General features: G+C 41.7%; 1 protein-coding gene across 2 annotated transcripts in view; it reads right to left on the bottom strand.

Moving 5' to 3' along the window:
- LOC142398062 (transcription factor COE3-like) overlaps nucleotides 1–16786 on the bottom strand; it is a 209725-nt gene that overhangs the window by 16337 nt on the left and 176602 nt on the right. For both annotated transcript variants that reach the window (XM_075482026.1, XM_075482027.1), the window contains exons 12-13: nucleotides 3891–3956; nucleotides 3635–3806 (exon numbers count right to left, since the gene is read on the bottom strand). In XM_075482026.1, the coding sequence (XP_075338141.1) occupies nucleotides 3635–3806; nucleotides 3891–3956 (238 nt within the window). The remainder of the gene's footprint in view (nucleotides 1–3634; nucleotides 3807–3890; nucleotides 3957–16786) is intronic.

Genomic DNA, 16786 nt, shown 5'->3' with positions numbered 1-16786 from the left:
CTCTGGTGTTATAAATAAAGTTATGTCAGAGCACTTTGTAAACTCTGGTGTTATAAATAAAGTTATGTCAGAGCACTTTGTAAACTCTGGCTTTATAAATAAAGTTATGTCAGAACACTTTGTAAACTCTGGTGTTAGAAATAAAGTTATGTCAGAGCACTTTGTAAACTCTGGCTTTATAAATAAAGTTATGTCAGAGCACTTTGTAAACTCTGGTGTTATAAATAAAGTTATGTCAGAGCACTTTGTAAACTCAGGCGTTATAAATAAAGTTATGTCAGAGCACTTTCTAAACTCAGGCGTTATAAATAAAGTTATGTCAGAGCACTTTGTAAACTCTGGCTTTATAAATAAAGTTGGGCAGCTCTGACACGTGAACCTGATCACCGGTGTTTCCTGCAGCTCCTTGACCTCCGATGACCTCAGAGGTGACATCATCCTCCCTGCAGGTGAGGTCTGCTCTCCATCTCTCACCTGCCCCCCCCCCCCCCTCCCCAGGCTGCATTGGATGTTCCCCCGCAGCTCAGCTGACCTCTGACCCCCCCTGAGGCTGCAGAGTTCCCACCAGCCTCAGCCCGAGCCAACGCCATTACTGCCCCCCCCAGCAGGAGCAGCTGATGGCGCGCTGCCCGGGGACGAGGGCGAGGAGAGCCGGCGATGGGAAACACATGTGGAGCCGAGCTGCCCGGCCGGCCGCGGCGTGGGAAGCAGGGGCCCGTTGCACAAAAGTAGGATTTAGACATCCAGGATGAGTTACTTAGCCAGGTTCAGGGAATCCAAAACATGGCGCCCAGGCTTAGTTGGTTGCACAAAGGCCAATCCAGGATGAGCAGACACGGATTCATTAAGCCAGGTGAAAGCGATCCCGGATAAGTGCTGCACACGGCTTGCTTAAATAGACCCCACGATCGATCATAGATTCACTGATTCACCATGGCAACAAGGGCGGCGTATTTCTCCCCAGCGGAGCAATAATTATTAATGGAAGCATATGAAGAGGTGAAGGAGAAAATAAAACAAAAAGGAAATACTGCCACAGTTAAAAAACAAAGGGAGCAAGCGTGGCAAACCATTTATGACCGCCTGAATGCGTAAGTAGTGCACAAATACACACTCACCACTCCACTGAAACTATCACAATTAGGCAGTGTTCGAACTACGGGGGACTCGGGGGATCCGAGACCCCCTGAAACTGACACGAGACCCCCCGAAAACATGATTTGGGAAATGTTGGGGGGTCTCTAAAATATTGGCAAAATGTGATTTCCCCTGATGAGTTATGATTGCAGACGCGATGCGTGTGGAGGTGTGGAGCCTGTGTGTGTAATCGGCATAAAGCTGTGCTGTCCGCCGCGTATGATTCTGTATAGCTTCTCATGTGTTTTCGAGATCCGCGCTCTGAGTCAAGCGCAAGCAAGCAACCAAAATGGACATGGCAGCAACTTTTTATTAAGAATGTGCCTGCCCACACATTGCCTGTACTGTTTTAGCAGTGAAAAAAAAAAACGCTATTAAAGGACTTGCAAGCATCTTCATCTCCTCCCCTGGGCATAGAAGACTCTGTGACATCAAGGAGGAGTTCTATAGGATTGCAGGTAAGACATTTTTTTTTTTTTAATTACAGTTACAATTACAATGTTAACATTCAGAGTAAGATACTCATTGCATCGTATTACAGGTTTCCCCAATGTCATTGGAGCAGTGGACTGCACACACATCAAAATAAAATCCCCCTCAGGTGGCCATGAGGGGGATTTTGTGAACAGGAAAAACTTCCACAGCATCAATGTACAGGTGAACATGACTTTTGATAAAGTTGATTAATGAACACTGTACATTGCCTGTGATGTGCATTAATTGGTTTAACATCTCATCATTTCAGATGGTCTGCAATGCTGACTATTTGTTCAGTAATGTTGTGGCAAAGTGTCCCGGCTCGGTCCACGACTCCCGAGTGTTTCGGTACTCAGAGATCTATCGGCGCCTATCACAAGGTGAGCCACAGAACCTCTGTTGACAACCACTTTTAACATCATGGCTGTGTTAAGAATGTCACTACTTATGAGGTTGTGATGGTAACATTTTGTATTCACAGGTGAATTCCTGGGTGTATTGCTGGGTGACAGAGGGTACGCCTGCCAGCCTTTTCTGCTCACTCCATTTGCAGACCCTCTGGAGCCACAACTGGCATACAACCATGCCCATGCCAGAACAAGGGCCCGGATAGAAATGACATTTGGCCTACTGAAGGCACGCTTTCAGTGTCTGACCCACCTGAGAGTCAGCCCAGACAGGGCATGTGATATCACTGTGGCCTGTGCTGTCCTCCACAGTGTGGCCTGCCTGAGAAAGGAGAGGGCCCCCAGAGTGCCAGCTCTCATAGACTGGGACAATCCTGCCATCTTCCCGGATGACGGCTGTGGTCGGCTGGTCAGAGACCAATATGTGTTAAATTATTTTAATTAATATGCATGTTTATTTAAGTTGGGCCTGCAATGGCAGAGGAATTTTTGTTAGGTTTTTGTGCTTTATAGGCAAGGCAATTTTATTTGTATAGGCCATTTTTACAAACAGTTTGTCTCAAACTGCATGCTCTGATTCTGTGCTTTGTCTTGTAGAGCACTGTGTGACTTCAGTTTTGAAAGGAGCTGATGGTTTACTTGCTTTGATTCATCCTTGTTCAATAAAGGAACATCATGGTACTCTCTAATGTGTATTTATATTTATATGGTGATGTACTTTATGTGTAGTCTGTGGGGAAACTAAATTATCTAGTGGTTCATCTAAAATCATCAGTTATCTAAAATGATTGCAATCAATAATCACAAATGTTTCAATAATGATAGTGGGTATAGTTAAATGTTTTAACAATATGTTCTAGGCAGTGGAATAAATATTGGTTTCCATTTGTGGCGACCGCTGACTGAGATAAGGAATGAGATTAAATAGATCCTGGAACTTAGCCTGGTCTGGAGCAGGCTAGCTTCACAGAATAAATCTCCATGGTAACTTAGGTCTGAACATATCCCACTTTCCTTATCCTACTTTTGTGCAACGGGCCCCAGATCTGATGCAGATCCTTCCAAAGCTGTCTGTGTTTATGTTTGTGTTTATGTTTGTGTTTATGTTTATGTTTGTGTTTGTGTTGTTGTTGTTGTTGTTGTTGTTTGTGTTTGTGTTTATGTTTGTGTTGTTGTTGTTGTTTGTGTTTGTGTTTATGTTGTTGTTTGTGGTTATGTTTGTGTTGTTGTTGTTTGTTTTTATCTTTATGCATGTAGCAGATGCTGCTGTTGTGTTTCCTGGTGTAATTAAACTGAACTTTATAGGAACTGTTTCTCTAACGGATTCACACGTGGAGCTCTGAGCTGTTTCAGGGCTTCGGGCGGTGATGTGATCACGTGACCCAGATGTGGCGAACCTGCCGTTACGTTTCCTGTGGGAAACTCTGAGCCGTCACATTAAAAACGATCCGTCAAACAGCAGCAGAACTTCCTCAGAGACGAATCCAGACGGACTCAGACACCAACTTTAGAACTAAAATCTTTCCCGGCCGACGCAGCCTGCTGCTCCTCAGACTCGAGTGTTCCACCTGTAACCCAAACCCTGACGGTGTGACGGCGGCGGCGGCTCTCACCCTGGTCGGCCTGCGAGGCCTCAGAGATGTTGACGGCGAGCTGGCTGCTGAAGGAGTTGACGCCCATCATCCCTGAGTGGGCGGAGCCTGTGAGCGACGGCAGCTGGTTGTGGCTGCGCGGGACGCTGTAGAGCGCCTCGGTGAGGTCGGCCGCTCGCTTCAGGATGATCTCCTGCGGGGGGCGGAGCCACAGATTCCAGGTGATTACATCATCAACAACACGTTCTGGCAGTTCTGCTCTCAGAGCCCAACTCACCTGGTTGTTGTGCGGCATCCCGTACAGAGCTTCCACCAGGTCGGCCGCCCGCTTCAGCAGCACCTCCTGAGAGAGCACAAAGGCACGTTAGACCTGGAACAGGACAGTTTTCAACCTGGAAACACCTGGAGACACCTGGAAACAAACACCAGGAAACACCTGGGGTCCGTTTCACAAAGCAGGTTCAACCAACTCTGAGTCTATTCCTGACCTCTGAGTTGATCTACTCTGAGATAGAAAACTCTGAGTTTTCGGTTCCAGAAATGCTGATTTGAGTGAGTTTAATCAACTCTGAGTAGGTTCACCTTGAGTTTAGCGCGTGCACCACAACTTTAAAAAGCCAGCATCAATGGAGCCCCGATTCGACGAGTCACCTTGGCAACGGGGAAGAGGAGGGGCTACGTTTTTCACCAACCTCGAATTGGATATCTTAATGCGCTCATACGGCGAGTTTCAATAGTTTTTATAAATAAGTGCAACACCTCTGCAGCAGCAAAAGTGTAAGTTTAAATGTAGTCCTTTGCAATCACAATAATATTACAGGGAAACTGCTTGAATGGTAGCCCATTCATTTATTTCATTTAGGTGCAATCCTGCGGGGGAGAAGCGCACTTGGCGTCAGCAGTTTAAGATGAAATATAAAAACATTGTTCAAACAGGTGAGACCTCGGCATGGAGGCTCATTTTGATCATGTTTTACACTGTAAAGTAAATATTAAGTGGCTATTTGACTGTGCAGTTATTTTATTCCCAACATAATGTTGTTTTCACACACATAAACTATGTCTTCTCATCTATATCATGTTCTGTTAAATAATTAAGCCTATTTAAACTAACACAGACTTCTACTGAGCCAACAGAAAGAAGGCAGATGCCCGTAAAACCGGTGGTGCCCAGCACCGCCACCTCTAACGGGAGGGCAGTGGCTGAGGGAATCCACCCCAAGACACGAGCGCCTTCATAAAATATAATAGGCCTATATATGTCTTTTTTCATACAAATATTTATTATTATCTATTATTTATTTTTTTCTTTTGTCCCAACACATTCTGATGGTGCCGCTCAAAAAGATAATTGTCTGTAAATGCAAAAATCTATGCGCGGTCTGATAACCATCTCCTGAGGAATATTTATTTCTCTGCGCAGTAATGCTGCTCCTTCATCCACGGGATCGTTGTCAAAAGGACATGTTGGAGGAAACAGTCGCCTCCTGCTGTGCCTGATGGACTTATAGAAGTAGAAGAACTCGCTCTGCTGACTGAATGAATGAGGAAATCAAATGGCTGAAAGAGGGCGGAGACAGAAAGAAACTCAAGGTTTCTTAAATAAAACCTGGTCCCGACCAGGTTAGGTTCAGAGACTCTGTTACTACGGTAACTGACCGAGAGGTTAAGTTACCTCTCTTTGTGAAACGGAAAACTCAGGGTTTCCCTCATTTCAGGGTTAATAAACTCAGAGTTTTCACTAAACCTGCTTCGTGAAACGGACCTCTGGAGACACCTGGAAACACCTGGAAACACCTGGAAACACCTGGAATCAGGGGCGAGGCACCACCGTGAGACAGCTCAGCACATTTTTAAAATATTATATTATGCAAAAACACTTTTGTTTTTGCTCAAGGATGCATTATTTTAGTGACCATTTTATTTATTTTCTAGCATTTGTTTTTGTTTGAACTCTTTACTCCCAAAATAAATGTTGAGTTATCTTCAGTATTTGTCTCAGGCTCTCTGTTATCCCCGTCGAGCCGCAGTCTTTTGAAATGAAGAGGTCCAAATTGAATGTTGTAGGGGAAACACTACTCAAAGCAAAACTAATACGGCTCCAAAATTTATAAATGTACTAATTCGCCTCAATTAGTGAGAAATAATGTGCCTCTGTGAGCACTGGGGGCTGGGCCCCCCTAAAGGCCAGATCCTAAAACCGCCCCTGGCCTGGAAGAGTCAGAAACTTCAAACTGACGAAGCTGTTTGACTCCTGAGGTGAAGCTCAGGTTGGTGACGTGGTTTAACGTGCGCTCCAACGGCTGTTGATGCAGGGATGAGGAGGGAAAGAGCCAGCTCTTTTCCCATCAGCCCACAGGACAGGAAGCGTCCAATCAGAGCGCAGCAGCACGGCGTTAAAAACAAGTGACGATGAACCGATAAACATAAAGGAGGAAAGGATGGAGGAAGAGAGAAAAGGGATGAAAAGGAAAAACAACTGAAAAATCAGAGCATGAAGGAAAGAAGAAAGAAAAGAAAGTAAAGAAATATTGAAAAAATATTTCAAATAAGAAAAGGAAAAATGGGAATGAAAGAACCGATAAAATGTAAATGAAAGAGGGAATATGGAAACAAGGAAGGATGTAAAGAAACAGGAAAAGATTCATTAAATGAGGTAAAATAAAAAGGAATAAAATATAATCTGAACAGAAGGAAATTAAATGAGTGTAAAAATGACAGAAAAAGCGAAGAAAAGCTGAGATAAAAACAGGAAAACAAATAGAAAAAGACAGAGGTGCGTTAATGATCAGCTGATGGGGAGACGGAGGAGGAGGTGTGGAGTCCCAGAGGAGCAGCAGTGGGGAGGTGGAGGCCTCTGCTGGAGCTCCCTGAGGTATTACACCACAGAAGAAGAAGAGCACGTCAGCTGTTTGTGTTTGTCACAGCAGAGGAAGAAGGCCGTGAGGCTCCGCCTACCACAGGTCTGTGTTTACATAATAAAAACAGACTTCTTCTTCTTCTTCTTCTTCTTCTGTTTCAAGTCCGCTTCCTATCAGACGGCCTGAACTCAACATGTTTCCTGTTCAGCTTCATTTCATCTGGTAACAAACATCGTTTCTGCATCTCAGACCTAAAGTCAAAGTTTGTTTCTCCATTCTGCCCCAGCTGTTTCTGCCCAAGCTGTTTCTGCCCAAGCTGTTTCTGCCCCAGCTGTTTCTGCCCCAGCTGTTTCTGCCCCAGCTGTTTCTGCCCAAGCTGTTTCTGCCCAAGCTGTTTCTGCCCCAGCTGTTTCTGCCCCAGCTGTTTCTGCCCAAGCTGTTTCTGCCCAAGCTGTTTCTGCCCCAGCTTTTTCTGCCCCAGCTTTTTCTGCCCCTGCAGTTTCTGCCCCAGGGGCTGGAGCTTTAGGACCTGATGAAATAACCCTAATATACAAAAGAAGTGAGGAATTCTTCACCTCTGAGCACAGGTCGAACCTTCAGAGGAAGAATTCTGCATCGTTACTTCCTCAGACAGAATTCAGCTTTATTTTATTTTAGGTTCGGAATCCGTTAACCCGAATTGTTTTCCCTCTCAGCCAATCAGAACGCTGTGTTACAGTGTGTTACAGTGTATTACTGTGTGTTACTGTGTGTGTTACTGTGTGTTACTGTGTGTGTTACTGTGTGTTACAGTGTATTACTGTGTGTTACTGTGTGTTACTGTGTGTTACTGTGTGTGTTACTGTGTGTGTTACAGTGTATTACTGTGTGTTACAGTGTGTGTTACAGTGTGTTAGTGTGTGTTACTGTGTGTTACTGTGTGTTACTGTGTGTTACAGTGTGTGTTACTGTGTGTTACAGTGTGTTACTGTGTGTGTTACAGTGTGTTACTGTGTGTTACAGTGTGTGTTACTGTGTGTGTTACTGTGTGTTACTGTGTGTTACAGTGTGTTACAGTGTGTTACAGTGTGTGTTACTGTGTGTTACAGTGTGTTACAGTGTGTTACAGTGTGTGTTACTGTGTGTTACAGTGTATTACTGTGTGTTACTGTGTGTTACTGTGTGTGTTACTGTGTGTATTACTGTGTGTGTTACAGTGTATTACTGTGTGTTACAGTGTGTGTTACAGTGTGTTACTGTGTGTGTTACTGTGTGTGTTACAGTGTGTTACTGTGTGTTACAGTGTGCGTTACTGTGTGTTACAGTGTGTTACTGTGTGTGTTACTGTGTGTGTTACAGTGTATTACTGTGTGTTACAGTGTGTTACTGTGTGTGTTACTGTGTGTGTTACAGTGTGTTACAGTGTGTTACAGTGTGTGTTACTGTGTGTTACAGTGTATTACTGTGTGTTACTGTGTGTTACTGTGTGTGTTACTGTGTGTGTTACAGTGTATTACTGTGTGTTACAGTGTGTGTTACAGTGTATTACTGTGTGTTACTGTGTGTTACTGTGTGTGTTACTGTGTGTGTTACAGTGTATTACTGTGTGTTACTGTGTGTTACTGTGTGTGTTACTGTGTGTGTTACAGTGTATTACTGTGTGTTACTGTGTGTTACTGTGTGTGTTACTGTGTGTGTTACAGTGTATTACTGTGTGTTACTGTGTGTTACTGTGTGTGTTACTGTGTGTGTTACAGTGTGTTACTGTGTGTTACAGTGTGCGTTACTGTGTGTTACAGTGTATTACTGTGTGTTACTGTGTGTTACTGTGTGTGTTATTGTGTGTGTTACAGTGCATTACTGTGTGTTACAGTGTGTGTTACAGTGTGTTACAGTGTGTTACTGTGTGTGTTACAGTGTATTACTGTGTGTTACAGTGTGTGTTACAGTGTGTTACTGTGTGTTACTGTGTGTGTTACTGTGTGTTACAGTGTGTGTTACTGTGTGTTACTGTGTGTGTTACTGTGTGTTACTGTGTGTTACTGTGTGTTACTGTGTGTGTTACAGTGTATTACTGTGTGTTACTGTGTGTTACTGTGTGTTACAGTGTGTGTTACTGTGTGTTACTGTGTGTTACAGTGTGTGTTACTGTGTGTTACAGTGTGTTACTGTGTGTGTTACAGTGTATTACTGTGTGTTACTGTGTGTGTTACAGTGTGTTACTGTGTGTGTTACTGTGTGTTACAGTGTGTGTTACAGTGTATTACTGTGTGTTACTGTGTGTGTTACTGTGTGTTACTGTGTGTTACTGTGTGTTACAGTGTGTGTTACAGTGTGTGTTACAGTGTGTTACTGTGTGTTACTGTGTGTGTTACTGTGTGTGTTACTGTGTGTTACTGTGTGTTACTGTGTGTGTTAATGTGTGTTACTGTGTGTTACTGTGTGTGTTACTGTGTGTGTTACTGTGCGTTACTGTGTGTTACAGTGTGTGTTACAGTGTGTTACTGTGTGTTACTGTGTGTTACTGTGTGTGTTACTGTGTGTTACAGTGTGTTACTGTGTGTTACTGTGTGTGTTACTGTGTGTGTTACTGTGCGTTACTGTGTGTTACAGTGTGTGTTACAGTGTGTTACTGTGTGTTACTGTGTGTGTTACTGTGTGTGTTACTGTGTGTGTTACTGTGTGTTACTGTGTGTTACTGTGTGTGTTACTGTGTGTTACTGTGTGTGTTACTGTGTGTTACAGTGTGTGTTACTGTGTGTTACTGTGTGTTACTGTGTGTTATAGTGTGTGTTAGTGTGTATTACAGTGTGTTACTGTGTGTTACTGTTTGTGTTACTGTGTGTTACTGTGTGTTACAGTGTGTGTTACAGTGTGTTACAGTGTGTTACTGTGTGTTACTGTGTGTTACTGTTTGTGTTACTGTGTGTTACTGTGTGTTACTGTTTGTGTTACTGTGTGTTACTGTGTGTTACTGTGTGTTACAGTGTGTGTTACAGTGTGTTACAGTGTGTTACTGTGTGTGTTACTGTGTGTTACAGTGTGTTACTGTGTGTTACAGTGTGTTACAGTGTGTTACTGTGTGTTACAATGTGTTACTGTGTGTTACTGTGTGTTACTGTGTGTTACAGTGTGTTACAGTGTGTTACTGTGTGTTACAGTGTGTTACAGTGTGTTACAGTGTGTTACTAACGTTTACAGTGTGTTACAGTGTGTTACTGTGTGTTAGAGTGTGTTACTGTGTGTTACAGTATGTTACTGTGTGTTACTGTGTGTTACTGTGTGTTACTTAGTGTTACAGTGTGTTACTGTGTGTGTTACAGTGTGTTACTGTGTGTTACAGTGTGTTACTGTGTGTTACTGTTTGTGTTACTGTGTGTTACTGTGTGTTACTGTGTGTTACTGTTTGTGTTACTGTGTGTTACTGTGTGTTACAGTGTGTGTTACAGTGTGTTACAGTGCGTTACTGTGTGTGTTACTGTGTGTTACAGTGTGTTACTGTGTGTTACAGTGTGTTACTGTGTGTTACAGTGTGTTACAGTGTGTTACTGTGTGTTACTGTGTGTTACAGTGTGTTACTGTGTGTTACAGTGTGTTACTAACTTTTACAGTGTGTTACTAACTTTTACAGTGTGTTACTGTGTGTTACAGTGTGTTACTGTGTGTTACAGTATGTTACTGTGTGTTACAGTATGTTACTGTGTGTTACTGTGTGTTACTTACTGTTACAGTGTGTTACTGTGTGTTACAGTGTGTTACTGTGTGTGATACAGTGTGTTACAGTGTGTATTTCAGTGTGTTACTGTGTGTTACTGTGTGCTACAGTGTGTTACAGTGTGTTACTGTGTGTTACTGTGTGTGTTACTGTGTGTTACTGTGTGTGTTACTGTGTGTTACAGTGTATTACTGTGTGTTACTGTGTGTTACTGTGTGTTACTGTGTGTGTTACTGTGTGTGTTACAGTGTATTACTGTGTGTTACAGTGTGTGTTACAGTGTGTTACTGTGTGTTACTGTGTGTTACTGTGTGTTACAGTGTGTGTTACTGTGTGTTACAGTGTGTTACTGTGTGTGTTACAGTGTGTTACTGTGTGTTACAGTGTGTGTTACTGTGTGTGTTACTGTGTGTTACTGTGTGTTACAGTGTGTTACAGTGTGTTACAGTGTGTGTTACTGTGTGTTACAGTGTGTTACAGTGTGTTACAGTGTGTGTTACTGTGTGTTACAGTGTATTACTGTGTGTTACTGTGTGTTACTGTGTGTGTTACTGTGTGTATTACTGTGTGTGTTACAGTGTATTACTGTGTGTTACAGTGTGTGTTACAGTGTGTTACTGTGTGTGTTACTGTGTGTGTTACAGTGTGTTACTGTGTGTTACAGTGTGCGTTACTGTGTGTTACAGTGTGTTACTGTGTGTGTTACTGTGTGTGTTACAGTGTATTACTGTGTGTTACAGTGTGTTACTGTGTGTGTTACTGTGTGTGTTACAGTGTGTTACAGTGTGTTACAGTGTGTGTTACTGTGTGTTACAGTGTATTACTGTGTGTTACTGTGTGTTACTGTGTGTGTTACTGTGTGTGTTACAGTGTATTACTGTGTGTTACAGTGTGTGTTACAGTGTATTACTGTGTGTTACTGTGTGTTACTGTGTGTGTTACTGTGTGTGTTACAGTGTATTACTGTGTGTTACTGTGTGTTACTGTGTGTGTTACTGTGTGTGTTACAGTGTATTACTGTGTGTTACTGTGTGTTACTGTGTGTGTTACTGTGTGTGTTACAGTGTATTACTGTGTGTTACTGTGTGTTACTGTGTGTGTTACTGTGTGTGTTACAGTGTGTTACTGTGTGTTACAGTGTGCGTTACTGTGTGTTACAGTGTATTACTGTGTGTTACTGTGTGTGTTGTTGTGTGTGTTACAGTGTATTACTGTGTGTTACAGTGTGTGTTACAGTGTGTTACAGTGTGTTACTGTGTGTGTTACTGTGTGTGTTACAGTGTATTACTGTGTGTTACAGTGTGTGTTACAGTGTGTTACTGTGTGTTACTGTGTGTGTTACTGTGTGTTACAGTGTGTGTTACTGTGTGTTACTGTGTGTGTTACTGTGTGTTACTGTGTGTTACTGTGTGTTACTGTGTGTGTTACAGTGTATTACTGTGTGTTACTGTGTGTTACTGTGTGTTACAGTGTGTGTTACTGTGTGTTACTGTGTGTTACAGTGTGTGTTACTGTGTGTTACAGTGTGTTACTGTGTGTGTTACAGTGTATTACTGTGTGTTACTGTGTGTGTTACAGTGTGTTACTGTGTGTGTTACTGTGTGTTACAGTGTGTGTTACAGTGTATTACTGTGTGTTACTGTGTGTGTTACTGTGTGTTACTGTGTGTTACAGTGTGTGTTACAGTGTGTGTTACAGTGTGTTACTGTGTGTTACTGTGTGTGTTACTGTGTGTGTTACTGTGTGTTACTGTGTGTTACTGTGTGTGTTAATGTGTGTTACTGTGTGTTACTGTGTGTGTTACTGTGTGTGTTACTGTGCGTTACTGTGTGTTACAGTGTGTGTTACAGTGTGTTACTGTGTGTTACTGTGTGTTACTGTGTGTGTTACTGTGTGTTACAGTGTGTTACTGTGTGTTACTGTGTGTGTTACTGTGTGTGTTACTGTGCGTTACTGTGTGTTACAGTGTGTGTTACAGTGTGTTACTGTGTGTTACTGTGTGTGTTACTGTGTGTGTTACTGTGTGTTACTGTGTGTTACTGTGTGTGTTACTGTGTGTTACTGTGTGTGTTACTGTGTGTTACAGTGTGTGTTACTGTGTGTTACTGTGTGTTACTGTGTGTTATAGTGTGTGTTAGAGTGTATTACAGTGTGTTACTGTGTGTTACTGTTTGTGTTACTGTGTGTTACTGTGTGTTACAGTGTGTGTTACAGTGTGTTACAGTGTGTTACTGTGTGTTACTGTGTGTTACTGTTTGTGTTACTGTGTGTTACTGTGTGTTACTGTTTGTGTTACTGTGTGTTACTGTGTGTTACTGTGTGTTACAGTGTGTGTTACAGTGTGTTACAGTGTGTTACTGTGTGTGTTACTGTGTGTTACAGTGTGTTACTGTGTGTTACAGTGTGTTACAGTGTGTTACTGTGTGTTACAATGTGTTACTGTGTGTTACTGTGTGTTACTGTGTGTTACAGTGTGTTACTGTGTGTTACAGTGTGTTACAGTGTGTTACAGTGTGTTACTAACGTTTACAGTGTGTTACAGTGTGTTACTGTGTGTTAGAGTGTGTTACTGTGTGTTACAGTATGTTACTGTGTGTTACTGTGTGTTACTGTGTGTTACTTAGTGTTACAGTGTGTTACTGTGTGTGTTACAGTGTGTTACTGTGTGTTACAGTGTGTTACTGTGTGTTACTGTTTGTGTTACTGTGTGTTACTGTGTGTTACTGTGTGTTACTGTTTGTGTTACTGTGTGTTACTGTGTGTTACAGTGTGTGTTACAGTGTGTTACAGTGCGTTACTGTGTGTGTTACTGTGTGTTACAGTGTGTTACTGTGTGTTACAGTGTGTTACTGTGTGTTACAGTGTGTTACAGTGTGTTACTGTGTGTTACTGTGTGTTACAGTGTGTTACTGTGTGTTACAGTGTGTTACTAACTTTTACAGTGTGTTACTAACTTTTACAGTGTGTTACTGTGTGTTACAGTGTGTTACTGTGTGTTACAGTATGTTACTGTGTGTTACTGTGTGTTACTTACTGTTACAGTGTGTTACTGTGTGTTACAGTGTGTTACTGTGTGTGATACAGTGTGTTACAGTGTGTATTTCAGTGTGTTACTGTGTGTTACTGTGTGCTACAGTGTGTTACAGTGTGTTACTGTGTGTTACTGTGTGTTACTAAGTGTTACTAAGTGTTACTAAGTGTTACTGTGTGTTACAGTTTTTTACTAAGTGTTACAGTGTTACTGTGTGTGTTACAGTGTGTTACAGTATGTTACTGTGTGTTACAGTGTATTACTGTGTGTGATAATGTGTGTTACAGTGTGTTACAGTGTGTTACTGTGTGTTACTGTGTGTTACCAAGTGTTACAGTGTGTTAGTGTGTGTTAGTGTATGTTGCAGTGTGTGTTAGAGTGTGTTACAGTGTGTTACTGTGTGTTACAGTGTGTTACAGTGTGTTAGTGTGTGTTACTGTGTGTTACAGTGTGTGTTACAGTGTGTTACTGTGTGTTACTGTGTGTTACAGTGTGTTACTGTGTGTTACTGTGTGTTACAGTGTGTTACTAAGTGTTACAGTGTGTTACTGTGTGTTACAGTGTGTTACTAAGTGTTACAGTGTGTTACTGTGTGTGTTACTGTGTGTTACAGTGCGTTACTGTGTGTTAAAGTGTGTAACTAAGTGTTACAGTGTGTTACTGTGTATTAGTGTGTGTTACAGTGTGTGTTACAGTGTGTTACAGTGTGTTACTGTGTGTTACTGTGTGTTACTGTGTGTTACCAAGTGTTACAGTGTGTTACTGTGTGTTAGTGTATGTTAGTGTGTGTTACAGTGTGTTACAGTGTGTTACTGTGTGTTACAGTGAGTTACTAAGTGTTACAGTGTGTTACTGTGTGTTAGTGTGTGTTAGTGTGTGTTACAGTGTGTGTTACAGTGTGTTACTGTGTGTTACTGTGTGTTACAGTGTGTTACTAAATGTTACAGTGTGTTACTGTGTGTGTTACTGTGTGTTACAGTGCGTTACTGTGTGTTAAAGTGTGTAACTAAGTGTTACAGTGTGTTACTGTGTGTTAGCGTGTGTTAGTGTGTGTTACTGTGTGTGTTACAGTGTGTTACAGTGTGTTACTGTGTGTTACTGTGTGTTACTATGTGTTACAGTGTGTTACTGTGTGTGTTACTGTGTGTTACAGTATGTTACTGTGTGTTACAGTATGTTACTGTGTGTTACTGTGTGTTACAGTATGTTACTGTGTGTTACAGTATGTTACTGTGTGTTACTGTGTGTTACAGTATGTTACTGTGTGTTACAGTGTGTTACAGTGTGTTACAGTGTGTTACAGTGTCTTACAGTGAGTTACTGTGTGTTACAGTGTGTTACTGTGTGTTACTATGTGTTACAGTGTGTTGCAGTGTGTTACTGTGTGTTACAGTGTGTTACTGTGTGTTGCAGTGTGTTGCAGTGTGTTGCAGTGTGTTACTGTGTTACAGTGTGTTACTGTGTGTTACTGTGTGTTACTGTGTGTTACTGTGTGTTACAGTGTGTTACAGTGTGTTACTGTGTGTTAGTGTGTTAGTGTGTGTTAGTGTGTGTTACAGTGTGTTACTGTGTGTTACAGTGTGTTACTGTATGTTACAGTGTGTTACAGTGTGTTGCTGTGTGTTACTGTGTGTTACAGTATGTTACTGTGTGTTACTGTGTGTTACAGTATGTTACTGTGTGTTACAGTGTGTTACTGTGTGTGTGTTAAAGTGTGTTACTGTGTGTGTTACAGTGTGTTACAGTGTGTTAGTGTGTGTTACAGTGTGTTACAGTGTGTTACTGTGTGTGTTACTGTGTGTTACTAACTTTTACAGTGTGTTACTGTGTGTTACTAACTTTTACAGTGTGTTACTGTGTGTTACAGTGTGTTACTGTGTGTTACAGTATGTTACTGTGTGTTACAGTATGTTACTGTGTGTTACTGTGTGTTACTTACTGTTACAGTGTGTTACTGTGTGTGTTACAGTGTGTTACTGTGTGTTACAGTGTGTTACTGTGTGTGATACAGTGTGTTACAGTGTGTATTTCAGTGTGTTACTGTGTGTTACTGTGTGCTACAGTGTGTTACAGTGTGTTACTGTGTGTTACTGTGTGTTACTAAGTGTTACTAAGTGTTACTGTGTGTTACAGTTTTTTACTAAGTGTTACAGTGTTACTGTGTGTGTTACAGTGTGTTACAGTATGTTACTGTGTGTTACAGTGTATTACTGTGTGTGATAATGTGTGTTACAGTGTGTTACAGTGTGTTACTGTGTGTTACTGTGTGTTACCAAGTGTTACAGTGTGTTACTGTGTGTTAGTGTGTGTTAGTGTATGTTGCAGTGTGTGTTAGAGTGTGTTACAGTGTGTTACTGTGTGTTACAGTGTGTTACAGTGTGTTACAGTGTGTTAGTGTGTGTTACTGTGTGTTACAGTGTGTGTTACAGTTTGTTACAGTGTGTTACTGTGTGTTACTGTGTGTTACAGTGTGTTACTAAGTGTTACAGTGTGTTACTGTGTGTTACAGTGTGTTACTAAGTGTTACAGTGTGTTACTGTGTGTGTTACTGTGTGTTACAGTGCGTTACTGTGTGTTAAAGTGTGTAACTAAGTGTTACAGTGTGTTACTGTGTGTTAGCGTGTGTTAGTGTGTGTTACAGTGTGTGTTACAGTGTGTGTTACAGTGTGTTACAGTGTGTTACTGTGTGTTACTGTGTGTTACTGTGTGTTACCAAGTGTTACAGTGTGTTACTGTGTGTTAATGTATGTTAGTGTGTGTTCCAGTGTGTTACAGTGTGTTACTGTGTGTTACAGTGAGTTACTAAGTGTTACAGTGTGTTACTGTGTGTTAGTGTGTGTTAGTGTGTGTTACAGTGTGTGTTACAGTGTGTTACTGTGTGTTACTGTGTGTTACAGTGTGTTACTGTGTGTTACTGTGTGTTACGGTGTGTTACTAAGTGTTACAGTGTGTTACTGTGTGTTACAGTGTGTTATTAAATGTTACAGTGTGTTACTGTGTGTGTTACTGTGTGTTACAGTGCGTTACTGTGTGTTAAAGTGTGTAACTAAGTGTTACAGTGTGTTACTGTGTGTTAGCGTGTGTTAGTGTGTGTTACAGTGTGTGTTACAGTGTGTTACAGTGTGTTACTGTGTGTTACTGTGTGTTACTATGTGTTACAGTGTGTTACAGTGTGTTACAGTGTGTGTTACTGTGTGTTACAGTGTGTTACTGTGTGTTACAGTATGTTACTGTGTGTTACAGTATGTTACTGTGTGTTACAGTATGTTACTGTGTGTTACTGTGTGTTACAGTATGTTACTGTGTGTTACTGTGAGTTACTGTGTGTTACTGTGTGTTACAGTGTGTTACAGTGTGTTACAGTGTGTTACAGTGTCTTACAGTGAGTTACTGTGTGTTACAGTGTGTTACAGTGTGTTGCAGTGTGTTACTGTGTGTTAAAGTGTGTTACTGTGTGTTGCAGTGTGTTGCAGTGTGTTGCTGTGTGTTACTGTGTTACAGTGTGTTACTGTGTGTTACTGTGTGTTACTGTGTGTTACAGTGTGTTACAGTGTGTTACTGTGTGTTAGTGTGTTAGTGTGTGTTAG

The sequence above is a fragment of the Odontesthes bonariensis genome, chromosome 13 (assembly GCF_027942865.1).
Source record: "Odontesthes bonariensis isolate fOdoBon6 chromosome 13, fOdoBon6.hap1, whole genome shotgun sequence".
NCBI classification, from domain to species: domain Eukaryota; kingdom Metazoa; phylum Chordata; class Actinopteri; order Atheriniformes; family Atherinopsidae; genus Odontesthes; species Odontesthes bonariensis.
This window is presented reverse-complemented; position numbering and strand designations above follow the sequence as displayed.